Here is a 27,164-nt window from a genome sequence, read left to right as displayed (position 1 = left end):
TTAATTCATGGGATATGGGCATTTCTGGGTAATAAATTTTTGAAATTTATTATCCATCCGTAATTGCCCAAGGGGGCATGTGTAGCTAGACCAGGTAAGGATGGCAGTTTCCTTCTGTGAAGGACATTAATGAACCAGAGAGGTTTTTCCTGACAATTGACAATGATTTAATGGACTTCATTAGACTCCTAATTCCAGATATTTTTGAATTCAAATTTCATCATCTACCATGGCAGGATTCAAATCCAGGTCGCAAGATCAGTGTCTCTGGATTAATGTTCAAGCGATAATATCACTAGGCTATCATCTCTCTGGATCTTCACCACTGAATGATAGTCTAGGAATGTAAATCTTGTGTGTTGTTTAAAAACTTAATATAATTTCTTATGGCAAGTTTACTTCATACTCCATACAAATTTGTAATGTTATGAAACTCTGGTGAAGGTTCACAGCAAGGTTCTAGTTTTGCAAAGCAAATGATGGATTGGCGCCTAGTAATTTCTGATGATTTACATTACTTACGTTATCTCTTCTTTGCCATAATAGCTGAGTATTTTTGTGTTCTAAAACTGGCAAGTGTCAAGAACTGCACATTACTTTGCCATCAAATATTGATCATTGATTTCAATGCTGGTGCCACACTTAATTTATGATTTGGAGATGTTGGCGTTGGACTGGGGTGTACAAAGTTAAAAATCACACAACACCAAGTTATAGTCCAACAGGTTTAATTGGAAGCACACTAGCTTTCGGAGCGCCGCTCCTTCAACAGGTGGTTGAGAAGGACACAATTGTAAGGCACAGAATTTATAGCAAAAATCTGTTCAGTCAATCAAGGTATTTTCAATGTATAATTTCAGTTGCATCACTCTGTAAACTTTTGCTATAAATTCTGTGCTCAACAAATGTGTCCTCCACAACCACCTGATGAAGGAGCGGCACTCCGAAAGTTAGTGTGCTTCCAATTAAACCTGTTGGACTATAACCTGGTGTTGAGATTTTTAACTTTATACTTAATTTAAACCACTAGGTGGTAATGTTGCGACATATCCACTGGATATGTACACTTGTAAGTGTATAATATAAAAAAGCTGTGTTCATTTTCTCTCAAAACACATCATCATCCAAAATGCTTTGGGGGAAGTAATTCCAAATTTATGTGATTTAGGTGAAACATCTGATGTAATGTATTTTTGAATAGTGCATTTTGAAACTTCATGGTTGTGCTGTCTCCATATTGAAAAAAAAATCTCCATTGTGTATGTTTCTTTTTGCCATACTTAGAATTATATGACACTTGAATGATGAACCATTTGGGCAGACTTTACTAATGTTTTAATCCAATAGAATAACATTTGGATAGTGAATTGACAAACTAATAAAATAGTGTTGGGGTAGGATGGCATACTGTAACTAGTCACAGGGATCAATGCTGGACCCATAATTAGAGACAATATATATTAATGATTTAAATTACAAACTTGAATGTACTAATGCCAAGTTTGTGGATGACACAAAATAGATGAGAAAACAAGTGGCGAGGATGTTTCAAGAGTCAGTACATGGATAGAGGCAAGTTAAGTGAGTAGGCAAAATGAAATATAATGTGGGAAAATGTGAGGTGATGCATTTTGGTAGGAAGAATAGAAGAATATTTAAATGGAGAATGACTGCAGAAAGATGCAGAACTAAGGGATTTGGAAGTTCTTGTCCACAAATCACAGAATTTATAGCATCAGAGTTCAGCCTGTAACACAGAAGGCAAAAGGAATGTTGGCCTTTATTTCAGAGGGGAAGGAGTATAAAAAGAGGGAGGTTTTGCTAAAACTGTAGAAGCATTAGTCAAACCACAGCTAGAATATTTTTATTTCTTGATTTTTATTAGATTCCCTACAATGTGGAAACAGGCCATTTAGCCCCACCAGTCCACACCGACTCTCCGAAGAGTAACCCACCCAGATCCATTTCTCTCTGACTAATGCACCTGACACTATGGAGCAATTTAGCATGGCCAGTCCACCTGACCTGTACATCTTTGGATTGTGGCAGGAAACCGGAGCACCCGGAGGAAACCCACGCAGACACGGGGGGAGCATGCACATTCCACACAGACAGTTGCCCAAGGCTGGAATCGAACCCGGGTGCCTGGCGCTGTGAGACTGCAGTGCTAACCATATTGTGAACAGTTTTGAACTCCTTTATCTAAGGAAAGCTGTACTGGCATTGAACGTAGTCCAGTGAAGGATTGTCAGATGAGCCATGTCATTGAATAGTGGAGCTGATTGGATGGGCTGAAAGGCCTATTTCTGCTCCATATGTCTTATGGTCATTGTTAAAACTACTGATTTAAATTCTATAAAAAACATTGCAAATAATTTTGTAAAGTCTTCATCAAATATTTACACATTTTCTCTTTACCTTATGACACTTGATTTCAGTTCTTGCTATCACATTTTGGTTTCCAACTTCTCAAATATTCCTTTGAGCCAATTATTTGTGTCTAGCATTCGATATTCAATTGGAAGCTATTCTTAGAATTTAAACTTAGAATAAAAGTTTGCAAGAGATTTGTCCATGTAAATAAAGAGGCTGATTCATGGTACTCATTGTCATTGAACGGATAAAATCCAAATATACTTATGAATTTGAAGATTTGACAAGGATCCAAAGTTGAATCATTTATATGTTCAATATCAGATGCATTTGAAATGTTTATTCATTCAACAAGACTGCAAGTTGTAAATTTATAATTTTTTTACATCACTTTACTGGCAAATGTAATGGGTTATTTTTCTCCTTTCTGTTTACAGTCTATTCTCTTTGACATTAATCAAGCCATTTGTTTGCGTCTTGATAGTATTGAAGCCAAAATTCAGGCTGTGGAAGCAACTTGCAAAGCTATTGAAGAGAAAATAGACTTGGTTTTTAATAAACAAAATAGTCCTATCCAGGTCCCTATGGTGGCAGGATCTCCTCTGGGTGCAACACAGACATGGAATAAAGTTCGCAGGTAAGCCACATGCTTTGGAAACATTTGGAAAAATGTGTTGCAAGCAATTTGTGTGCCATAAAAATATGAATTTTTCATTTAGAGTAACAGAATGTTGTATAGGGTGCAGTTCAAATAGTTACAAACTGCTACATGAGTTCGAAAGGTAGGAGTTTTTATAATCTACACATGAAGATGAATATGTGCAACAGCTTTGAGTGATCTTTTTGTCTTTTCCTGACATTACTTGTGTTATACTGATAAGCTTGTTATCATGAGCTTATCATTTTAGTATGATGAATATCATTGCTGTATCTGTAATTACCAACTGTGCAAATTGATAATTGGTATACTAATTAAAACAAGTACAGTCTGAATTTATGTTGTTTTTAAAATTCTGAATCCATGCTGCAAAGACACCTTTTGGGTAAAGGTTTTGGGTCCAGACTCTGCCTTCTCTGCATGGACGCTGCCAGTCCTGTAGAAATTCTGCAGCAATTTGTGTTTTTGTTTTGGTTTTCTTTGCAACTCGATTAGGTGATTGTTGGATCAGAGAGTTTCTACACAAAACTGACATTTTGCTGACCAACCTAAAATGGCTTTACGTTTAAAAGTTATTAAAAGAAGTCAGTATGGCTACAGAAATACTTTGGAGTTAATCATTAATACCTTTATAGATATAAACCAAACCTGCATGCCATGAGTTCAAAATCCAAACCCCAAAGCAAATGACATTAAAATCCATGTAAGTTGTACATGTTGCATCTCAATTTCAAAACTTTACTTAGTACTTAAAAGTAGTTCTGCTGAACCAATTATTTATTTAATTTAGGGATTATAACACAAAATATTCAAAGGTTCATCTAAAACCTTAGTGCACATATACTGTATGGAACAAATATATATTTTGATATCAAACATTTCTGTTTAAGATATTTTATGGGGCAACATTGAAATCAGATGACTTTAAATGTGATAGTAGGATCCCACTTTTTAAAGAAAAATCAGTCTCGCCCTGATGAACAGGTTAATATAAGCCAAATAACTGCCAATGCTGGAAATCTGAAAGTAAATTGTGGGGAGAGAAAGAGTTGATGTTTTGAGTGGAATAATTCTCTTTTTGGAACTGAAAAGTCATTATTCAACTTGAGATATTAACACTCAAGTATTTCAACGGATGCTGTCATAACATGCACAGGATGTGGTTTGCATGTTTCATTGGCTCAAAAATAAACTCTTAACTCAAATGCCCATTCAACAACATACATTTTCATCGTCATTATGCTGTTTGTTAGTTTCACAAACATCCTGCTGTTTAGATACTATAATTCTAACAAAGCCTGGATAACAATAACTCATTGTTGGCTGAATTTGTGTAATGTCAAAGCATCCTAAAATCACCTCGTTTTGGTTTAACCTCTATTTCTGATGATTAAGCTTTCATAATTTTGGTAGAATATTTAATAACTGAATCATCATTTTGAATTTTGGGTAAAATTTTGCATATTATAAAAGTTCTGTGGTTCTAAATTATAACCAAATAGTGAATGCCCTTCTTGTTAGGTGGGGTAAGAGAAATGGGCATTGTCTCTGGAATTGTCAAAATATTTGTTCTTTGTTTATGCAAGATACCAAGGAGAGATGATGATAACTTGCATAATTATTAGTAGTGTTTACAAACCAGAGTATATCAAGCCTGTGGTTGCAGAAGTGGATCTCAAAGACCTAGGCCGAATCCCACTGTGAAATTTGTTTTCTTCAGGCACTGATAAAGTTGCAGGTCTTTTAACCACAAGTTTATGTGATTGAATATCATTTGAAAACCATACACACGTTGTAATTTTAATGCTATTAGAATAATGGGATACTAACTTTTTATTATGAGAGGAATTGAACACATGAGTGAGGATATTATGTTTCAGGCATTTGTGAGATCACACCTTGAATACTGTGCGCAGTTTTGGTCTCCTCGTTTTAAGCAAGTGTGTAAATGCGTTGGAACTGGTTCAGAGAATGTTTACTGGATTGATACCTAGGCCAAAGTGAGTACTGCAGATGCTGGAAAAGCCCAGCCGGTCAGGCAGCATCCGAGGAGCAGGAAGATCGACGTTTCGGGCAAAAGCCCTTCAATCAGAAATGAGCCCTCCTTCCTGATTTAGCCCTTCTGATGAAGGAGTTTTGCCTGAAATGTCAATTTTCCTGCATCTCAGATGCTGCCTGACTTGCTGGGCCTTGCCAGCAACACACACTTGACTGATGTCTAGAATAAGCGAGTATTCTTATGAAGAAAGTTTGAACAGACTGATCTTATTTTCATCAGGGCTCAGAAGAGCAAGGGATGATTTGATTGAAGTGTATTAGATCTGATTGCTGTAGAGAAGGTGGACTTGGATAGGATGTTTACTTACATAGTTGAATTTAGAAACTGGGAACAATTTTTACAATTTGGGGTTTGGCTTTTGAGGGCTGAGATTTCATGAGCTCTTGCCTCGTGGTTATAGTTATGTGACTTTGGAGCTGTCCGCCTCAGAAGGCGTTGGAAGCACGAGTAGAGGAAGATAAGTTATTTGACAAAGGAATCCAAGGTAATTGGGGATAGATGGGAACATGGAATTGTAAACACAAACAGATTAGTGGGCGGCACGGTGGCACAGAGGTTAGCACTGCTGCCTCACAGCGCCAGAGACCCGGGTTCAATTCCCGCCTCAGGCGACTGACTGTGTGGAGTTTGCACGTTCTCCCCGTGTCTGCGTGGGTTTCCTCCTGGTGCTCCAGTTTCCTCCCACAGTCCAAAGATGTGCAGGTTAGGTGAATTGGCCATGCTAAATTGCCCGTAGTGTTAGGTAAGGGGTAAATGTAGGGGTATGGGTGGGTTGCGCTTCGGCGGGTCGGTGTGGACTTGTTGGGCCGAAGGGCCTGTTTCCACACTGTAATCTAATCTAAAAAAGAAAGAAAGAAAAAAGAAAGAAAGATAACCCGTGTGATCTTGTTGAATGGCGGAGCAGGCTTGAAGGGCCTAGCAAACTACTTTTGTCCCTAATTTGTATGTTCATAAATCTAGTTGAAGGGGTTCTTAGAAAGGAGAGTAAACTATTTTTGGAATTGAGCAAACACCCCCCATTCTTTTTAATGCAGTATCCTAGAATATTTATGATATGTTTCATTGTATTGTCACAGTTATTTAAAGAAAGCTAATAGAGTCATAGAGATGTACAGCATGGAAACAGACTCTTCGGTCCAACCTGTCCATGCCGACCAGATATCCCAACCAAATCTAGTCCCACCTGCCAGTACCTAGCCCACATTCTGATTATGATTCTCAAATGACTTCATGATAAAGTGCATATATTTTGCCAGTGTCTGAGTAAACTATAAAATTTCAAGGTTTTTATGTAAAATTATTTTAAAACCTGAGCTGCTGGTTTGAAGCAGTTCTGGCTGGCAAATAGATATTTGCATCTTATAGTTACAGAGGTCTACTGAAGAGTGAAATAGGTGAAATAATATTCAGATAGATGCTGTTATTTTTTTCATGAGCAATCGTATTTTTCAAAATCATGATCTGGGTGTATATTTTGTTAAAAACATATTCTGTATTTACTTGACAAATTATGTTTTATTCTCTGATTTTGTTTTTTGGATTATTCTGTTGTTATTCTCATCTTTTATTTGTTTTTTTTTGCAGTACAGTACCACAAACCACTGTAATATTAAATAGTGATCGACAGAATCCAATTAGTTCCAAAGTTGCTGGACAAGAAGAATCTTTAGCTCGAGGAACAGACACCCTGGACAATATTCTCAGCAAGTTAGTGAAACTCTAAAATTTCACTTCATTTTCTTGTTGCATCACGATTAATGAGGTTTGTTTACGAGTCCACTTAGTGACATGCTTTAAGAATTTTAGTTCAACTATATAATTATAATTAAATAAAAGCAGAAAGTTTTGGCAGTATTCAGCAGGACATGCAACATCTATGGAGACAGAAACAACTAATATTCCAGGTTGTTGACTTTTCGACAGAAATTGGGAAACCGTTTCAGCATGTAAGACTAGAGGTTACAAAAATAATAAAAAATGAAATGAGAAAGAATGAAAAAGCCAGAACACATGTCTCATTTGTAATACTAATGAATTGACAGCACAAGTTAAAATAAGTATGTATGATCTGGCAGTCATTAGAGAAAGATGGTTGCAAGATGACAACAACTGGAATCTGAATATTCAACGGGATGTACCTTTTCGGAAGGATAGCAATCAACGTAAAAGTGGAGGTGGAGTTCTGTTACTTAGTATGACAATAAAGAGAAATGACATTCTAAGTTGTACAGAACAAGATATACAATCAGTTTGAGTACAGGTAAGAAGTTACTTGTAGGAGTGGTTGATAGGCACCCTAACAATCTCACTCTGACAGAATATGCAGGAAGTAATAATGGGCCTATCAGAAGGGTACAGAGAAAATCATTGAAACTTTTAATTTACATATAGGTTAGATTAATTAAATTGGCAAATGGTCATCTGGATGATGAGTTCACAAAGTGTTTCTTTGAGCAGCACTTTTTTTTGTTCTAGGAAATCTGAGTTGAGGCTACACTGGGGTCATTGACATAATGAGTATGTTCCTGTGTAGTCGTGATTATGGTATGATTGAATTTCACAGTCAGTTTGAGGGAGAAAAATAATATATCTGAGACTGATGTTTTAAATTATGAGAACATGAAGTAGAGCTGGCAAAAATGAACTGGGAAATTCGATTAAGGGTATGTCAGTGGAAATGCAGTGGCAGGTATTTATGGAGAGATTTCAAAATACACAGAAATGATGCTTTCCACTGTGTAAAAAAGACAAAGGAAAGGGTGCATTATCTGTGACTAATAAAGGAAGTTGAAACTGTATCAAATTTATAATTCTGCAAAGATGAGTGACAGGTCAGAAATTTGGATAGAGTATAAACGATATCTAAGAATGATTAAAAGATTAATAAGGTGGGAGAAATTGGAGTACAAAAGAAAACAAATTAAAATATAAATAATAGAGTATTTACAAGGAAAAGAGTAGGTAATCTTTGTCCTCTACAGAAGATTTGGGCAATTAATAATGGAAGATACAGAAATGGAAATTAAATTAAATAGATGTTTTGTACCTGTCATCATTGTAGAGAATACAAACAACATTCCTGAAATAAACTCAGTTGAGTTTTTTGAGGAAGTGATGAAGATGATTGAGGCTAATGCAGTGGATGTTGTTTACATGGATTTTATTGAAGCATTTAACAAGGTTGCTAATGGTAGGCTGGTCAGAAGATTAAGTTCCATGGGATCCATGGGGAGTTGGTGAATTGGCATGTTGGATATAATCTTGGCTTGGTCATAGAAGACAGAAGGGTGGCTGTAGAGCAGTGGTTTTTTCTGACTGGAGGTTTGTGACCAGTGGTGTTGCTTAAAGATCAATGCTGGGATGACTTGCTTGTAATATATAGATGATTTTTGATGAAAAAGTAGGTGGTCTGATAAGTTTGCAGGCAACTTAGACATTACTGGAGTTATGGATAGTAAGGAAGATTATAAAAACATCAATTGGAAAGTTGGGCAAGAAATGGCAGATGGAGTCTAATCCAGACAAATGTGAGGTTATGCATTTCAGGAGGTCAAATATAAAAGGAAAGTACAGTGAAACTCTAAAAGTGTCAACACAAGTGGATTAAATGGTAAAGAAGACCTATGACATGCTTGCTTTTAATCGTCAGAGCATTGAGTATAAAAGTTAGCAAGATTTAGTGCAGTTGTGAAAGACTTTAGGCTACATTTGGACTGTTGTGTGTAGTTCTGGTTTTCGCTATCAGAAGGATGTGAAGGCTTTGGATAGGGTGCAAAAGAAGTTTACCAGAAAGTTATGTTCGCAGTCAGGAGAGTTTGGGCAAACCTTTATTATTTTTGCTAGAGTGTTGGAGACTGAGGGGTGACTTGATAGAAATACATTATGAGAGTCTTTTTCCCAGAGTGGAAATGTCAAATACTAAGAAGCATAGGTTTAAGGAAAAAGGGGAAACGTTTAAAGGAGATGTGCGAGGTGGTGTTTTCTTTTACAAAGTCATAGAGTCATAGAGATGTACAGCACGGAAACAGACCCTTTGGTCCAACCTGTCCACACCGACCAGATATCCCAACCCAATCTAGTCCCACCTGCCAGCACCCGCCCATATCCCTCCAAACCCTTCCTATTCATATACCCATCTAAATGCCTCTTAAATGTTGCAATTGTACCAGCCTCCACCACATCCTCTGGCAGCTCATTCCATACACGTACCACCCTCTGCGTGTAAAAGTTGCCCCTTAGGTCTCTTTTATATCTTTCCCCTCTCACCCTAAACATATGCCCTCTAGTTCTGGACTCCCCTATCCCAGAGAAACGACTTTGTCTATTTATCCTAATCCATGCCCCTCATAATTTTGTAAACCTCTATTAGGTCACCCCCCAGCCTCCGACGCTCCAGGGAAAACAGCCCTAACCTGTTCAGCCTCTCTCTATAGCTCATACCCTCCAAACCTGGCAACCTTTTAAATCTTTTCTGAACCCTTTCAAGTTTCACAACATCTTTCCGATAGGAAGGAGACCAGAATTGCACGCAATATTCCAACAGTGGCCTAACCAATATCCTGTACAACCGCAACATGACCTCCCAACTCCTGTACTCAATACTCTGACCAATAAAGGAAAGCATACCAAATACCTTCTTCACTATCCTATTTATTTGCGATTCCACTTTCAAGGAGCTATGAACCTGCACTCCAAGGTCTCTTTGTTCAGCAACACCTCCCTAGGACCTTACCATTAAGTGTATAACTCCTGCTAAGATTTGCTTTCCCAAAATGCAGCACCTCTCATTTATCTAAATTAAACTCCATCTGCCATTTCTCAGACCATTGACCCAAATGGTCCAGATCGTGTTCGAATGCACTGCTATGGGATGCGGTAGAAGACAGACATGAGCCACATTTAAGGGGCGTTTTAACAGACAGATGAACAGGCAGGGAACAGAAGGATATGCACCATGTGCAGGCAGATGCAGTTATTTTTTGGAATAACATCATGGTACGTACAGACGTGGTGGGCCAAAGGGCCTGCTTCTGTGCTGTCCTGTTCTATGTTTCTATGTTCTATATAAATGTGAATTAGAATTTGAAAGGGAATGAAGACCTAATCAAACAAGTCCCTAGTTTCCCATGGACTTCACCTTGTTGTAAAAGAAGTTGCTTCTGAGGTGGCAGATGCATTGGTTTTTAACTTTTCACAATTCTAGAAGGCCCATCAGGTTGGTAACTAGCAAATATGACTCCTGTGCTCAGAAAGGGAAAAGAGGGAGAACAAAAGCATGAAAAGATACAGGCCATTTAGCTTAACATCAGTTATGGGAAAAATACTGGGATCTGGTATTAAGAAGGTTATCGTCATAAGTAGGACACGTGGAGCCTGCAAAGTGATAGAGCCAAGATAACTGAATGTGCAAATATTTGACAGATGGAGCATAATGTCATTTAAATGTGGACTTGTGCACAATGGCAAGAAGAATAGAAAAAGCTGTATATTATTTAAATGAAGAGAACTTTAAGAACTCCAAGGTATGGAGAGATATAGGTGTCCTGGTACAAAAATCACAAAAAGATGATATGGAGGTACAGCAAGTGATTAAGAACACAAATGGAATGTCGTTTATTGGAAAGGAAATGGAATTTGGAATAGGAATGTTTTGTGACTGTTGTACAGAGCATTGGTGAGACGACATCTGGAGTACTAGTCTCCTTATTTAAACAAATAGATCTAGTTGGAGAAGATTCAGTTTGGAAAAGATTCACTTGACTGTTACCTGGGATAAGAGGTTATTGACTGAGAGATGTTTGGACAGGCTGGGTCTATATCCATTGGAGTTTAGAAGAATGAAAGAAAATTTTAATGAAATATGTAAAATCTTGAGGGGACTTAGCAGGGTGAATGCACAAATGATGTTCTCCCTTCTTGGAGACTAGAACTAAGGTACCATTTGAAAGTAGGGGTCTCCTATTTAAGATTAAATGAGGTGCATTTTATCTGAGGGTTCAAAGTCTTTGGAACACTCATTCCTAGAGAATGATGGAGGCAAGATCATTGCATAGTTTTAATACAGAGGTAGATTCTTGACAAACAGGAATTTGAAGGCTATTGAGATATGCAGGGTTAAAAATCACACAACACGAGGTTATAGTCCAACAGATTTAATTGGAAGAACTAGCTTTTGGAGCGCTGCTCCTTCATCAGGTGGTGCTTCCAATTAAACCTGTTGGACTATAACCTGGTGTTGTGATTTTTAACTTTGTACACCCCAGTCCAACGTCGGCATCTCCAAATCATGAGATATGCAGGAATATTTTGTTGAAGCCGCAGTCAGATCAGCTATGATCTTATTGAATGGCGGAACAGGCTTTGGTGGCCTCATAGTATTTTCCTTCTCCTGCTCCTCATTCACATTGCACAACTTTTGGGGTAATCTGACTCTTTGTGTATTTTGGTGTACATTAAATTGTGTAATGGTCCAAGGAGCAACGAAACAATGCCATGATTTTCTGCTCATTGCTGAAGGCTTCTTTGGCAATATTGACTTCCTGCCGGAAAGGTTCTTTGGCCTGCCTCAGCGAAACACTTGATTCTCTGCTTTTCTTTGTTTCTTTAAAGGTATTTTCAGTAAATTATCACAGCCTGACATCACCAATGCTGGTTTCTTTGCCATTCTCAGGGTTGAATTTTTTTTGCGGATTTGCTTCGAGTCCCTCTGGCAATGTTATGATGTGGCTGTCCCCAAAAATACATATTAAGCCACTGTTTAAAAAATTGAGCAAGTATTCATCTCCTTGACGTTTTGAGGGAATTCTTAATTGAAAATTGTAGGCTATTATTGTTATAATTTGTTCAGTTAAGATAATTGATAAAATTTTAATATTTTGAAAATGATTCTAATTTTGGTTAGAAAGTCGTCTGCATTTAACAGTGAAATATGAAACCTACATGATGGTTGCAATTATATACAATAGTTCTCAAATGTAATTTTGATAGCTTTGATAGCTTCTATATAAAGTCTCCAATAGCAGAAAAACTCTACAACCATAGTAATATTCTTTATCATTTAGGATCAGACATTTTGTGTGCTGAATATCAAGCATGGAAAAGAATTATGTTAACATGCATCCTATGACGAGAATTAGCAAATGCTATAGTTTGTTGGTACTGCACATTTTGATTCTCGAGCTGATTCAACATGGAGTTAAATCTTGAAAGGTATAGTGGAGGCTCGGTTTGAAGGCCTCAACTCAAGTTTGAGACAGCCCTTTTTTCAAATGTTTTTTTCATAGACCAACAGAACATTCTGCAAAAGCATAGTTTCAAAGAACTGGAAACAATTTCTGTTAAGCATACTTATTGATATTTGGTCACTAACTTCCAATCAATCATCATTTATTTTAAAATTTATCTTTGGTCTCCATACTCTGAATTAACCTAGTGAATTCACACTTAGTATTTGTCTGTATGTTACTTCCTAATTCATAATGAAGGTTGAAACTTAATCTATCTTTATTATCAAATGGCAATTTTTTTCTTCGTAGCATACTTCAAAATTAACAGAAATTTGAAATGAAAACTCAAAAGACATGTAACATGCTGATCATATTCCACTATCATAGATTTCACAAAACTTTCTCTCAAAAGTAAAAGTCTGGAAAGTAACAGGTGTAATTGCTATGTAGAATATAAAGCATGAATTTCTGAAAGCATTTGACTTGTATCATGAATCTTATCACGTATTACTTCTGGCACTCTTAAATTGAAAAACGTAGTTGCACAATATTTTTTGCAGTTCCTTTGTACGTCACAAGTAAGTTGCAGTTATTTTAAAACGCATTTAACTAATTTTTCCTTTAAAAAAAAATACATGGTTTCTGTAATCCTGGATGTGAGGAGAGAATTAAAGTGATTGGTTCACAATAATGTGAAAATGTATGACATCTGCCAAGTCTTTGCAGATTCTTTTTAATATACAGTTATGAACTATGTTTATATGATTTCATGGAATTTAGCTAGTGAGAAAGAATTATTTTAGAATTAATGTTAACAATTTGCAAATCATATGGTGAATGATAAATCCCTAAATATTGTTTTGATTGTTGTTGATCTGTCAATAACATATAGGCTAACAAATTGCTTTATTACTTTTTGTATTTTTTCCTATTTTGGGACAATTAAGTTCAATGCCAGGGAGGCGACAAAACACAATAATTGTGAAGGTTCCTGGCCATGAAGATAGCCATACAGAAGATGTTGAAAGTGGATCTGAAGCAAGTGACACCGTTTCAAATAGTGGTCAATCAGGTGGTCAGAACTTGGCCCCAAATGTTACACTCATTACATTGAATTCTGAAGGTAGGCATTAGACTATCTAAACTTTGAAAAAAAAATCATTGTTGAAACTAATACTGTTCATAGAAGTGATTAGTGGCTTCCCTTTTAAGTTAACTTGTGGAAGTGCTTTGTTTCCCTTTTCATAAACAGTTAATGCTTTACTTGAAAGCTTCTTGGTACTTGCGAGAAATCCAAGAGAACTGGCTGATCTCTAGAGACATTGCACATAGCAAATCACAATTATGGTCACTTTCTAAATTAAAAAACAGGAAATGCTGGAAATACTTTGTAGTCAGGCAGCATCTTTAGAGAAAAATCATCACTGTTTCAGATCTATGATTTCCTTGGTCGCTTTTTAAAAATTCATCTGATGTCTTCAGGTTGCTGGTAATTTATTTCTCTGTTTTGTACCTTGCCTTTCCGCTCTCCTTCTATCTGGGAGTTAGTGTGTGATATCATGAGAAAGGATTTTCTGACAGTTACAGGGTGCTTTTACGTGGAGTTTGGAGGAAAATGTGGTCTTCATATTCTTGGTTTCTACTGGAAAATTCTGGGAAACCTTAAATTATTTATACATAAATTACATATAAATCACTGCCACTAATTCTAGTTGCTGGTGTCAGTCTAGGTGACAAATATCACGTGAAGAAGGACATCCATAAAAAGTCTGTTTGGTAGATAGGTTCAATCTTGATGAATTTAAATAGAGTCATTACATATTATTTGGCTGTTTAGTACAGGGATGGAGATAGCATCGTGGGAGTGTTATGAGTAATCGAGAAACTCTGGCAATGTTAGTGGAACTCTGATTTGAATCCTGCCACAGCCCTCTGAAATGGCCTAGCATTCCGTTCGATTATACCTATAATTAAAGTGTCTCAGAAAGGGATGAAACAGGTATTGGCATTGATATATTCATTGGAAACCCCACTAGTGACCATAACAAACTGCAAATTCCTTCTTGCAAATATCTGGGGGCATCCTGCAAAAAATGGCAGAGCTGAATCACAGACTCATGAAGCAATAATCTGATACAGTCATACTCACAGAACTGTAGCTTACACACAATATTCCAGATAACGCTATCATCATCATCTCTGAATATGTCCTGTTCTGTCAAGAGGACCAACCCAGCAGAGGTGGCACACAACGATATACAGTTGGGAATGTGACACTGACTCTACATCCTATGAAGTATAATGGTATTAAGTCAAACATGGGCAACCTCCTGCTGTATACCACGGCCAGTTAAACAATTAGTATTCCTCCATGTCTAACACCACCTAGATGAAGTACTGAGGATGGCAACAATGCAGAATGTACTCTGGCTGTTGGAATTTCAATATTGATCACCAAGACTAGCACAGTTAGCACCACTGCTGACTGAGCTGCTGGACTGGGTCTGTGGCAGTTAATGAGGAAAGGAGGTAGAAATGTACTTGACCTCAATCTCACCAATCTTGTGCTGCAAATCCATCTGTCCATGACAGTATTGGTAAAAGTGACCACTACACAGTCCTTATGGAGACAAAGCCCCATTTTCACATTAAGACCATCTGTTATATTGTTTGCCACTATCACTGTTTGAAATGTGACTAGCTTCAAATGGGACAGACTTCAAACCAATCTAACAACTTGACCCTGGGCATCCATGATTCACTGTGGGCCTTTGGCAGCAGAATGATACATAAATGCATTCTGCAACCTTGTGGTCAGGTATATCCATTGCTCTACCATTATCATCAAGTCAGGGATCAACTCTTGTTCAATGGACAGTGTAAGAGAGCCTGCCCAGAACAGAACTAGGTGTACCTAAAATTGGGTGCCAACTTTGTGGAAGTAGAAAATAAGATTGCTTGCATGACAAAGAGTAGAAGCAGTAGGTGATTGACATTTTTAACCAATTCCACAATCAGCAAATAAGATCTAAGTCCTGAACACCTCCAACTGCAGTGAAAAATCAACTCACTGGAGGAACCGGTCCCACAAATGATCCTCAATGGTGAGGAGCCCAGCATATCAGTGAAAGAGGAAGCTGAAGGATTTAAAACCTTCTTCCACCAAAAGTACTGAGTGCATGATTAAATTAGATTCCCTACAGTGTGGAAACGGCCTTTCGGCCCAACAAGTCCACACCAACTCTCCGAAGAGCAACCCACCCAGACCCGTTTCTCTCTGACTAATGCACCTAACGCTATGGGCAATGTAGCATGGCCAATTCACCTGACCTGCACATCTTTGGACTGTGGAAGGAGACCAGAGCACCCGGAGGAAACCCACGCAGCCACAGGGAGAACGTACAAACTCCACACAGACAGTTGCTCAAGGCTGGAATTGAATCTGGGACCCTGGTGCTGTGAGGCAGCAGTGCTAACCACTGAGCCACAGTGCCGTCCATTGATCCACATTTGCTTCCTCCAGAGGGCTCCAGCATCACTGATGCTAGTCTTTAGCCAATTTGATTCACTCCACATGACATCAAAAAATGGCTGGAGATGCAAGATACTGCAAAAGTTATGGGTAATGGTCTTGAGGACTTGTGCTCCAGAATCTGTGTGCCCCTGAGCCAAGTTAGTCCAGTACAGCGAGAGCACTAGCCTCGACACAACAGTGTGTAAAATTGCCCTGGGTATGTCCTGCACACACAAGCAAGATGAACACAAACTGGCCACTTAACACCCATGAATTGACATTCGATCAGTAGTAAAGTATTGGAAAGTGTTACCAACAAGGCTATCGAGCAATAAGCTGCTCGCTCATGTTCAATTTTGGGTTCTGGTAGGGCCACTTCATTCCTGACCTCATTACAAACTTGGTTCAAACATGAACAAAAGAACTGAATTCCACAGGGAAGATGAGAGTAACTGTCCTTGACCTCACAGCTGCATTTGACCAATTATGACTCAGAGTCCTATCAAACTTGAGTCTGAGAATCGGTGAGAAAACACTGTCTTCCTGTTATAGTCATACCTGGCACATAAGACAGTAATGATTATTGGAGATCAGTCGTTTCATTTCCAGGATATCTCTGCAGGAGTTCATCAGGGTAGTATCCTAGGCCTAGCCATCTTAAGCTGCTTCATCAGTGACCTTCTCTCCATTATAAGGTCAGAAGTGGGGATGTACATTGATTATTGTATGAAATACGGCACCTTTCATGATGACGCATACTGAAGCAGTCCCTATGCAAATGGAGCAAATATCCAGGTTTGGGCTGACAATTGGCCAATACCTTGCACACCACACAAGTGCCAGACAGTAACTATCTCTAACAAGAGAATTAACCCATGACTCTTTTGACATACAATACATTACCATCATGTGGACCCCACTATCAAATATCCTATGAGTTACCATTGAGTAGAAACTGAACTGGACTAACCTTATAAATACCGTGTCTACGAAAGAAGTCAGAAGCGAGGATTGGCAAATCCATGGCAGATGCAGTATAATTTGATAAATGTGAGGTTATTCATTTGGGAAGCAAAAACAACAAGGCAAATTACTACCTGAATGGCTGTAAATTGGGAGAAGGGAGTGTGCAAAAGGACCTGGGTAACCTTGAGCACTAGTCGCTGAAGGTAAGTTTGCAAGTGGTAAAGAAGTCAAATGGTATGTTAGCCTTCATTACGAGAGGTTTTGAGTACCTGAGCAGGTATGTGTTGTTGTAGTTATACAGGCTGTTGGTGAGGTCACACCTAGAGGTGAAGTCTCCTTTGCTGAGGAAGCATGCACTCGCTCTTGAGTGAGTGAAGTGAAGGTTTACTTCTGCAGTGGTTCCAGAAGACAGCTTATTGCCACTTAGTCGAGGTTGATTCCAGGGGTGGTGGGATTGACATATGAGGAGAAATTTGACGAGGTTAGAATTGTTTTCGATGGAGTTCAGATGAATGAGGGGTGATCTCATAGTGACTTAAAATTCTAACAGAACTAGACAGGGTTAGACGCAGGGAGGATGTTCCCAATGGTGGGTGCGTCCAGAACCAGGATCACAGTCTGAGGATTCAGGGTAGACCATTTAGGACAGAGCTGAGACATTTTTTCACCCAAAGAGTGGGCGGCACGGTGGCACAGTGGTTAGCACTGCTGCCTCATGGAGCCAGTGACCCGGTTTCAATTCCCGCCTCAGGCAACTGTCTGTGTGGAGTTTGCACGTTTTCCCCGTGTCTGCGTGGGTTTCTTCCGGGTGCTCCGGTTTCCTCCCACAGTCCAAAAATGTGCAGGTTAGGTGAATTGGCCATGCTAAATTGCCCGTAGTGTTAGGTGCAGGGGTAAATGTAGGGGAATGGATCTGGGTGGGTGCGCTTCGGCGGGTCGGTGTGGACTTGTTGGGCCGAAGGGCCTGTTTCCACACTGTTAGTAATCTAGAGTGGTGAGCCTGTGGAATTCATTACTACAGGGACTAGTTGATGTCAAAACATAGAATGTATTCAAGAGGTGGCTATATATTGCATTAAAGTGAATGGGATCAAAGGTTATGTGGAGAAAGCAGGATTAGGCTATTGAGTTGGACGATCAACCATGATCGTGATGAATAGGCTTGAAGGGCCAAATGGCCGCCTCATCCTATCTTCTATGTTTCTATGAATCATGCTGCTGCTAATTGGTCTCCCCTAAAGAACAGACACTATATACAATGCACAAGTCAGGGATTTGATGGAAACCCTGTATCCATGCTTCCTTACTTGAGTGAATGCAGTTTTAACTAACCTCAAACCTGACAACATTTGTGACTAACAGCTGCATGATTGCATCACATTCACAAGCATTCACTCCATCCGCCACTGATACTCAGTAAAGCTCTGTGTACTAACTATACGATGCACTGTAAAAATTCACTAAAACTCCTTGGACAGCACTTTCTAAACATTTAAAAGAACAACAGCAGCAGATGCTTGGGAACACCAAGTTCTCCTTCATGTCGCTAATCATCCTAACTTAGAAATATATTGCTATCCCTTCAGCGTTGCTGGGTCAAAATCCTGGAAATCCTTAATAGCATTGATTATCTACTTATATCAAATGGATTGCAGTGGTTCCAGAAGACAGTTTATTGTCACTTTGTTAAGTGTAGCTAGAAATGGTAATAAGTACCTAGCCAACGATGTCCAATTTGCACGAATGAATAAATGACGGATAACATTGCATCTGAGATATATGACTGCCAAACCACTTCGAAAGCTATCTCTTGGATCCCAATACATGGTTCATCTGCAGTCACACCACGTAGATGATCGCACACCAAATTTGAATTCCTCATCTGATGGATGTGATGGCCTACTAGAATAAAGTGTCCAGGTAATTTTGCCCTTCTCTGTGGCGCAATGACTGCAGCTTCCAGCTTCTTAATTCTGATCTGGAGTTTCTTAAGCTGCAAAACAGTTTTCACTCTGTAATATGTTAGCGTCCAACGGCTTGTACATGCTGCAGCAGTAACACATCATTTGCCTTGCCATCGCTACCATTAAAAAGAAATTCATTATTCTAGAATCCTTACTTCTTTTCACTTGTAATTTTTGTTTCCAAAATCTTACATTTAAGCTACTTTTAAGAAAAAATGGAGAAAAAAATACCAGAGTTGTTACCACAAACTGAAGACCTTACTTTTACGTTGAAGACTATAAATGTACTCCAGTACTACTGACCAATTCACTGCTGTCCCTACACTCTCATCACATTGAGGTTTGTGATATCACACCACCACTGGTCTCCCTGAAGATATCTTTTATCTCCCTCCGGTTCACTAAATGCCTTGGAGACTTATATTCCCTACAGTAACTTAAAGCTCCTCTGCACCAGATTCCCACTTTGAACCAAATTTCGACATGTACTCAGTCAGCTGAAGTCTCTACTCCCTCTGACCATGCTCCTTTCTTCATTCACCCTTTCAAAAGGGCAAATATGTTTCCCCCAATACAACAAAATAATTTTCTTTTCAAAAGCAGAATACATGAATTTGGTAGCCCTTCCATTTAGACTTGTTCCTCCCTAATTTCAGATACCAAAACATACTCCATCTAGTCATTACTCAGCACCAGCAGGGTCTACAGCAGAATAAGCAGTTATGGCCAGTCGTGTGGTTTCTATGAAACCTTGTATTTTTAAAAAAACTTCTCCAATGCCCACAGTGACTTTTCAGTAACTTATTTCAAAGAGAGCATTCCAGGTATTTCCACAAGATTTGAAGTAAATCAATTTTCCAACATCTTCAAATTTTAAGGCCTCCAAGCAAGATTAAATATGAAACAACTTCATAACATTGTTAATGAGTGAATCCTATACAGGGTCATAGAGACGAACAGCATGGAAACAGACCCTTCGGTCCATCTCATCTATGCTGACCAGATATCCTAAAATAATCTAATCCCATTTACCAGTACTTGGGCCATATCCCTCTAAACCCCTCCTACACATTTGGCCATCCAGATGATGTCTTTTAAATGTTGTAATTGTACATGCCTCTGGCATCACCCTCTGTGTGAAAAAGTTGCCCCTTGGGTCCCTTTTATATCTTTTTTTAATAGATATTTTTGTTGGAAATTTAACATTTTTACAAGTTTACAAAAATAAAAAAAACTCAAGTACAAACATTGATATACAATTAAATCTTAAATAAATAATAACCAAAATTTGACAAAAGAAAAATACAGAGAGAAAAAACAAAACTCAACTAACGACTAATCTAACCTACAACTAACCAGAGTGCATAATTAAGTCTCTTACATTATTCAAAGAAGAGAAAGAAAAAAAAACCCAACGGATAACACAGAAATTGGGTAGTGAGATACATGCTCGGAATGTGTTAACATCAAATGTAACAAAACCCGTATTCGTGCGGGATTCCTCTCCCAAGGGGCCCCAGACCAGCCAGGTTTGCAATCTCAATTACATAAAAGCCCTTGTTAGGATAGCTGAAATATCTGTATTTATATAATTCAAGAAGGGCTGCCATATTTTATGAAATAATTCGCTCTTTCGGTGCACCATATTTGTAAGGAAGTCAAGGGGAATACATTCCATAATTAATCTGTGCTAATTTGAAAGTCCAGGGGGGCCCTCAGCCACCCAGTTTACCAAAATATTTTTCCTTGCACAGAAAGAGAGAATAGAAAATAATCTCTTCCCATGCATATCCAGGGAGGGTAAGTTCGAAAAGCCCAAAAGGAGAAATTCAGGGTCCACTTTAATTTCCGTTCCTAAAATTTCTGTCAGGGTACTTGCTACTTTAGTCCAGTATCTACGGATCTTATGACAGGTCCATAGGCAATGTACAAGAGTGCCCACCTCTATTTTACATTTGGGACACATTGGAGATGCTCCTGCCTTAAATTTTGCCAATCAATCCGGTGCTATATGGGCCCTATGAAGTATCTTCAGCTGGATAGCCTGAGTTCTGTTGCAGATGGTGATTCTTCTGGCGTTTTCCCAAATGTCATTCCACATTTCTATAGAAATTTCTAGTCCCAAATCCTGATCCCATGTTTTAAGCAGATTGTCCATATCTCCCGATACTTCATCATGTAGTAAATGATAAATAGTACTGATGGAAGATACCCCCCTTGGCCGTAGCACTCTATATTCTCTATCTGATTTATAAAGACTATCTAATAACGTAGTCTTCTTCTGTATATAATCTCTAATTTGGAAGTATCGAAAGAGGTCCCCATTAGGTAATCCGAATTTCTGACGCAAAAGACATCAGGACCCCTTCTTTAAATAGGTCCCCTAAACATGAGATACCCCTGGATCTCCAGAGTTTAAAAGTGGCATCTGTAAACTCTGGTTGAAATCCCCATGCTCCCACTATTGCAGCATAGGGGGATGTTTTATGTGAGTTGCCCTCATTTTGCCGCATTATATTCCAAGCTTTAATTGTGTTTAGTATTATAGGGTTTTTACAGTGATCCGTAATGATTTTCCTCTTGTCTGAAAATAAAAGGTTAATAAAAGGTAATTATTTTATTTGAGAAGCCTCGATGTCCAGCCAGATTGATTGCGGGTCAGACAAGACCCAATCAGCTATGTAACTTAATAGGGAACTTAACTGGTATTTCCTAAAATCTGGGAAGTCCAATCCTCCCCTTGCCTGTGGAAGCTGTAGCTTCTTCAGCTTATTGAGGGGCCATCTATGATTCCAGATAAAGGAACCCAACCAGCCATATAATTTACGTAGTGCCAGCCTCGGCAGCAACACCGGAGCATTCTCATAGGGTACAGGAGACGGGGCAGGACATTCATTTTAATTAGTGCTATTCTACCCAGCCAGGAAATTGGAAGGTCTCCCCATCGCTGGAGGTCCTGCCTTATCCTTTCCAGTAAATGCACAAAGTTAGCCTTGTATAACTGACCAAATACTGGGGCAATAAAAATGCCTAAATATCAGAAACCCTCCAGGGACCACCGAAAGGGAAAGTGGGATCCGTCCACTAAGTGGGGTATCATAGCAAGGCCACCCATTGGCATAGCCTCCGATTTTGAGAAATTAATTTTATAGCCTGAGAATGCACTAAATGTATTAATAACTTGGATTAAGCGAAGCACAGACATCAGAGGATTATTGAGGAATAAAAGAACATCATCTGCATAAAGGGTAATTTTATGTTTACCTGTACCAATCCTCGGGGCCGATATATTAGGATCAGCCCGTATAGCTTCTGCTAGTGGTTCAATTATTAGCGTAAATAACAATGGCGAGAGAGGACATCCCTGACGGCAGCCCCTATCCATACTGAAGCTATCCGAGCCTAATCCATTGGTAACCACAACTGCTTTGGGATCACTATACAATGTTGAGACCCATTTGGTAAACACCTTTCCAACGCCAAACCTTTCCAATGTGTAAAACAAACATGACCATTCAACCCTTTTCCGCGTCTAATGAGACTACTACTCCTGGTATCTTTCCCTGATGGCAGGCTTGAATCATTTTCAAAACCCTTCTAATATTATTGGATGATCTACGGCCCTTAATAAACCCCGTCTGATCCTCCTTTATGATATGTGGCAATACCCTTTCTAGTCTCAATGCTAACATTTTAGAAAGGATTTTAAAATCTACATTTAGCAAGGATATTGGTCTGTATGACACGCAATCTTCTGGGTCCTTTCCTTTTTTAAGGGTAAGAGAGATATTTGCCTCTTTCAACAAAGGCGGGAGACAGCCCTGACTTTATGTGTAGTTATACATGTCCATAAGTGTACCAGCCAATATTTCTGTAAATTCTTTATAAAATTCAGCTTGGATGCCAGATGCCTTACCGCTCTGAAGTTGCCTGATTGCGTCAAGTATTTCTTGGACTGTTAGGGGAGCATTTAAGACCGATACGGTCCGGAGTTAGGTCCGGAAAGGTCAAATTTTTAAAAAAACGATTGCATCCTCCTAGTCCTGTCTTCACAATCCTGCGATTTATATAAATCAGAATAAAATTTTCTAAAGATTGCATTAATCCTTTTATGATCATGAGTCAAAATACCCGTACTTTCCTTGATAGACGTGATAGTTTGAGGGGCCTTTTTTTTCTTTGCAAGAAATGCTAAGTATCTACCCGGTTTGTCGCCAAATTCATATAACCTTTGTTTTGCAAATAATATTTCCCTCTTAGCCGTTTGGGTAAGCATGGTGTTTAGAGCTGTCCTAAGGGCCGTAATCCTTTGCAATTTGATAATAGAAGGTCTATCAGTGTATGCTGTTTCAGCTGCTTTTAAGCGAGCTTCGAGCAGACGCTGTTGTTCTCCCTTTAACTTTTTCTGGTTCGCTGAGTATGAGATGTTCAAACCTCGCACGTAAGCTTTGATGGTCTCCCACATCATTGATGGGTTGCTAGACGTACCTAAATTAATTTCTAAAAAAGTTTTAAATTCTTGAGAGAAGTACTTTCCAAATTTACTATCTTTCATCAGGAAGGGGTTCATATGCCAATGCCGAGGGGATGTCCCATTGTTCCTTGCCTTGATTTCCATATATACAGCAGCGTGATCAGAAATTGCTATACTACCTATTTTACAGGATGATATGGAATGTAAAAAAATCAAGGGGGCAAAAAAACATATCAATTCTGTATGATATTTATGTGGATTGGAGTAAAAAGAAAAATCTCTGCCCTGTGGATGAAGACATCTCCATACATTTACTAATCCTAATTCTTTGTTCAAATCCACCAATTGTCTAGATCTGGGAGATACTCCTGCAGTACCCTTGGGAATCCTATCTATTTCCAGATCCATAATACAATTAAAGTCTCCCCCTATAATTGTATGACGGGCACCAAGAGCCATCAATTTTGAGAAGGCTTCCGTTATAAATTTAAAAGAATGTGCCGGGGGGCAGTACAAATTTAAAATCCCATATTCCTCTCCATTTATAAGGGCTTTAATCCGAATATATCATCCAGATTTATCTTTTATCTGATTTAGGATTTTGAAAGGGAAATTCTTCCGAATAAGAATAACAACTCCCCTGCTTTTTGAGCTAAAAGAAGAAAAAAAGGCCTGATCAAATCCACCCTGTCGTAATTTCAAGTGTTCTTTATCCAACAAGTGTGTCTCCTGTAGGAGAGCTATATCAACCCTTTCTTTCTTGAGATTTGATAATATTTTCTTCCTTTTGACTGGCGAATTACTCCCCTTGACATTCCAGGTGCACCACTTAATTGACTGATCAACCATTATCGTCCGGGCAAATCCGAGACCCCTCGGGAGGGGAAACCCTATCCAGAACATCCCAAGCATAGAGCATATAAAATTCACAAAAATAAAGGCTCTCTAATACACTCACAACAATATCATAAAAAACTATTTCTAAATAAAAAAATATAAAACGTATTTCAATGGAGATTTCCCCCTTGTTCCCAGGGGGTATCACTTCCTTTCCAAAGGTCCATTGTATCCTCTCCCAACCAGTGCCCCACCCTTGACCCAGGTGCTCCTCAATAGGATGAGGAAAATTCAAATATACTACAGAGCTAGAGTTAACAGTGAGCACCCTACCCCCAACCCCCCACCCACACCAACACCTGGATATATTTGGTAATGTTAATACCATGTATAAACATATATAACTATAAAATTACAACCTCAACAAGTAATAATTAAATATAATAATACAAAATAACAAGGGAAAATAACCCCGCTCCTAGAGACAGAGGTAAAATAGAATAAAGTAACCCACCTCCCCCCACCAACATTAACTAGATCCCCCCCAGCATATTCTATATATATATATATATATATATATATATATAGAATAATTAAAAAAAACTAAGTGGGGGGAGAAAATTTTTAAGTAGAGAACAAATAAATAAATCCCTCTCACCACCCCCCAAGATAATATTAAACAGTAAGGTGAAAAAAAAGGGGGGATATAAACCGGAGTGGGGCGGAAGGCAAACCAACATCAATTATCTCTTACAATTTATATAAGAGAGTCCAAAAATTCCTTAGCTTTTTCTGGAGATCCGAAGTTATACACAGATCCTTCATGGTTAAAGCGTAGCATCGCTGGGTAGCGTAAGGAGTACTGAATATTTAAGTCCCTTAAACACTTCTTCCCCTTATCAAATGCCTTCCTCTTTCGGACCAGAGCTGGGGAAAAGTCCTGGAATAACATGATCTTGGATCCTTTATAGATCATGGCTTGGGGATCTTTTCCAAGATTTCTAGAGGCTTCTAGGAGTATCTGCCTCTCCTTATAGCTTTGCAGCTGGAACAGGATCGGGCGGGGGCGCTGGTTCGTGCCGGGCCCGTGTATTGCAACCCGGTAGGCCCATTCTACCCTTACCTGGCCTGATCCAGCCTCCAGATTAAACAGCTGTGGAAGCCACTGTTCAAGGGACCTTGTAAGCTGGCCTTCCTCTTCCCGTTCGGGAAGGCCCAGCAAACGAATATTTTTCGACTACCTCGATTCTCGAGGTCGTCAATGTGGTCCTCTAAGGTCCGGACTCACTATTCGAGAGTCCGGACCCGATCCACGGCCGATTGCGCTGTAGTTTCGGAGGTCGCGGCCTTTAGCTCCGCCCCTCCGACTCGGCGCTCGATTTCCTTAATGTCTCGGTCGTGCTTTTGCAGCGCGGCCGAGAGTGAGTCCCATCAACTTCGGGATTCTTCAATAAAAGCGTCGATCTTCGCATCCAGTTTGGAGATGATTTCCACAAGGCTTGCCACCGTAGGTAAGTCCCCTGGGGCGGCTGCGGACACCTCTGCTGCAGCTGGAGAGGGTGGGGGAGGGGTTCCTGCTTGCTGAGAGCTGCTGGCTCCCTTCCCTTTAGTCATTTTTACTGAAGATTAAATTGTTTAAATTCAATACTATACAACTAATTAAATTAAACAGCTATTTTAAATGATTTGTTGAGTGTGGTGGGGGTGGGTGACCCACTTTGCCCAAGTCTTGGGAGGAGCACTGTAGACTCAGACTTGCTGGGTCGCCGCCATCTTGGATTCCCCCCCCCCCCCTTTTATATCTTAATCCTCTTACCTTAAACCTATGACTTCTAGTTTGGACTCCCCCATCCAGGGGAAAAGATCTTGTCTATTTATCCTATTCATGCCCCTCATGATGTTGGAAACCTCTATAAGGTCACCCCTAAGCCTCTGACGCTCCAAGGAAGACAGCCCCAGGCTATGCAGCTCTCCTTATAGCGCAAATCCTTCAACCATGGCAGCAACCTTGCAAATCTTTTCTCAACCCTTTCAAATTTCATGGCATCCTTCCTATAGGAGAGAGACAAGAATATATATCTTATTACAATATTTGTTTCCATGGGATGTGTGGTATGGCTCGACTTCTGTTACAGTATATATTGAGGCAAACTAATGATTCTTCATAGGCACAATTCCTTATTTTATTGATAATTTTACTTTCTTCTGTTGTCAAGGACTCACAGTGCTCCTGACCACCATCTCTTTTCCTCTAATATAATTATAAAAATATTTGTTGAGATTTTGAAATCTTTTGTGAGTTCATTTTCAGACTCCATCTTAAGCTCTTATTATCTGATTTTACCATTTTTTCCATTGTTCTGTTTACCAGGATCTGGTACCACATTATGCATTTTATATACATTTTGTATGCTTTGTATTTTAGCTTTACGTTGTCAGTTAAGTCATCTAAGGCTGTTATCTTTGAAAGTGATGCTCTTTGCCCTCAGATATAACCTTGGTCTGTATTATTTTGCTATATTTTAAGTATCTTCCAGTATATTTAATTTCACAAATTAGACTTGCACAATTCACCATGGACAGTCTCTGTTTCATAGCATTAAAATTAGTCTCGCCTAATTCAACAAACTTTGGCAAAATTTAAAGCAGGCCATTGGGATAGAAACCATAACAGGATGCAAGTGTGTTTTTGGAGGGGAAGGGAGGTTGGGGACAGTGTGTGTACAATTTCACTGGAGGCCTGATCTTGTGAAGTCTGAGATGAATCGAGTGGATGACTGGGAACAATGAGGCAGTGATGCATCCGACAAGCGTTGAGTGGGTAATTCAGATTATTAAGTTGAATTAACTACAGGCAGCACGGTATCTCAGCGGTTAGTATTGCTGCCTCACAGCACCAGGGACCTGGGTTCGATTCCAGCCTTGGGTGACTGTCTGTGGAATTTGCACATTCTCCCTATATCTATGTGGGTTTCCTCCAGGTGCTCCGGCTTCCTCCTGCATACCAAAGTTGTGCAGGTTAGGTGAATTGTCTGTGCTAAATTGCCCATGTGTTCAGGGATGTACAGGTTAGGTTCATTAGTCAGGGAAAAT

General features: G+C 39.1%; 1 protein-coding gene across 6 annotated transcripts in view; it reads left to right on the top strand.

The window, feature by feature from the left end:
- Positions 1–27,164, top strand: part of banp (BTG3 associated nuclear protein) — a 258,865-nt gene that overhangs the window by 52,554 nt on the left and 179,147 nt on the right. For all 6 annotated transcript variants that reach the window (XM_087995834.1, XM_087995836.1, XM_043706808.2 and 3 more), the window contains exons 4-6: positions 2,811–3,010; positions 6,675–6,797; positions 13,264–13,439. In XM_087995834.1, coding sequence (XP_087851960.1) covers positions 2,811–3,010; positions 6,675–6,797; positions 13,264–13,439 — 499 coding nt within the window. The remainder of the gene's footprint in view (positions 1–2,810; positions 3,011–6,674; positions 6,798–13,263; positions 13,440–27,164) is intronic.

Source organism: Chiloscyllium plagiosum, unplaced genomic scaffold (assembly GCF_037043375.1).
Source record: "Chiloscyllium plagiosum isolate Xiang-an unplaced genomic scaffold, Cpla_swu_hap1 HiC_scaffold_17, whole genome shotgun sequence".
Lineage (NCBI taxonomy): Eukaryota > Metazoa > Chordata > Chondrichthyes > Orectolobiformes > Hemiscylliidae > Chiloscyllium > Chiloscyllium plagiosum.
The sequence above is the reverse complement of the archived record's forward strand: the minus strand, read 5'-3'. Positions and strand labels throughout refer to the sequence as shown.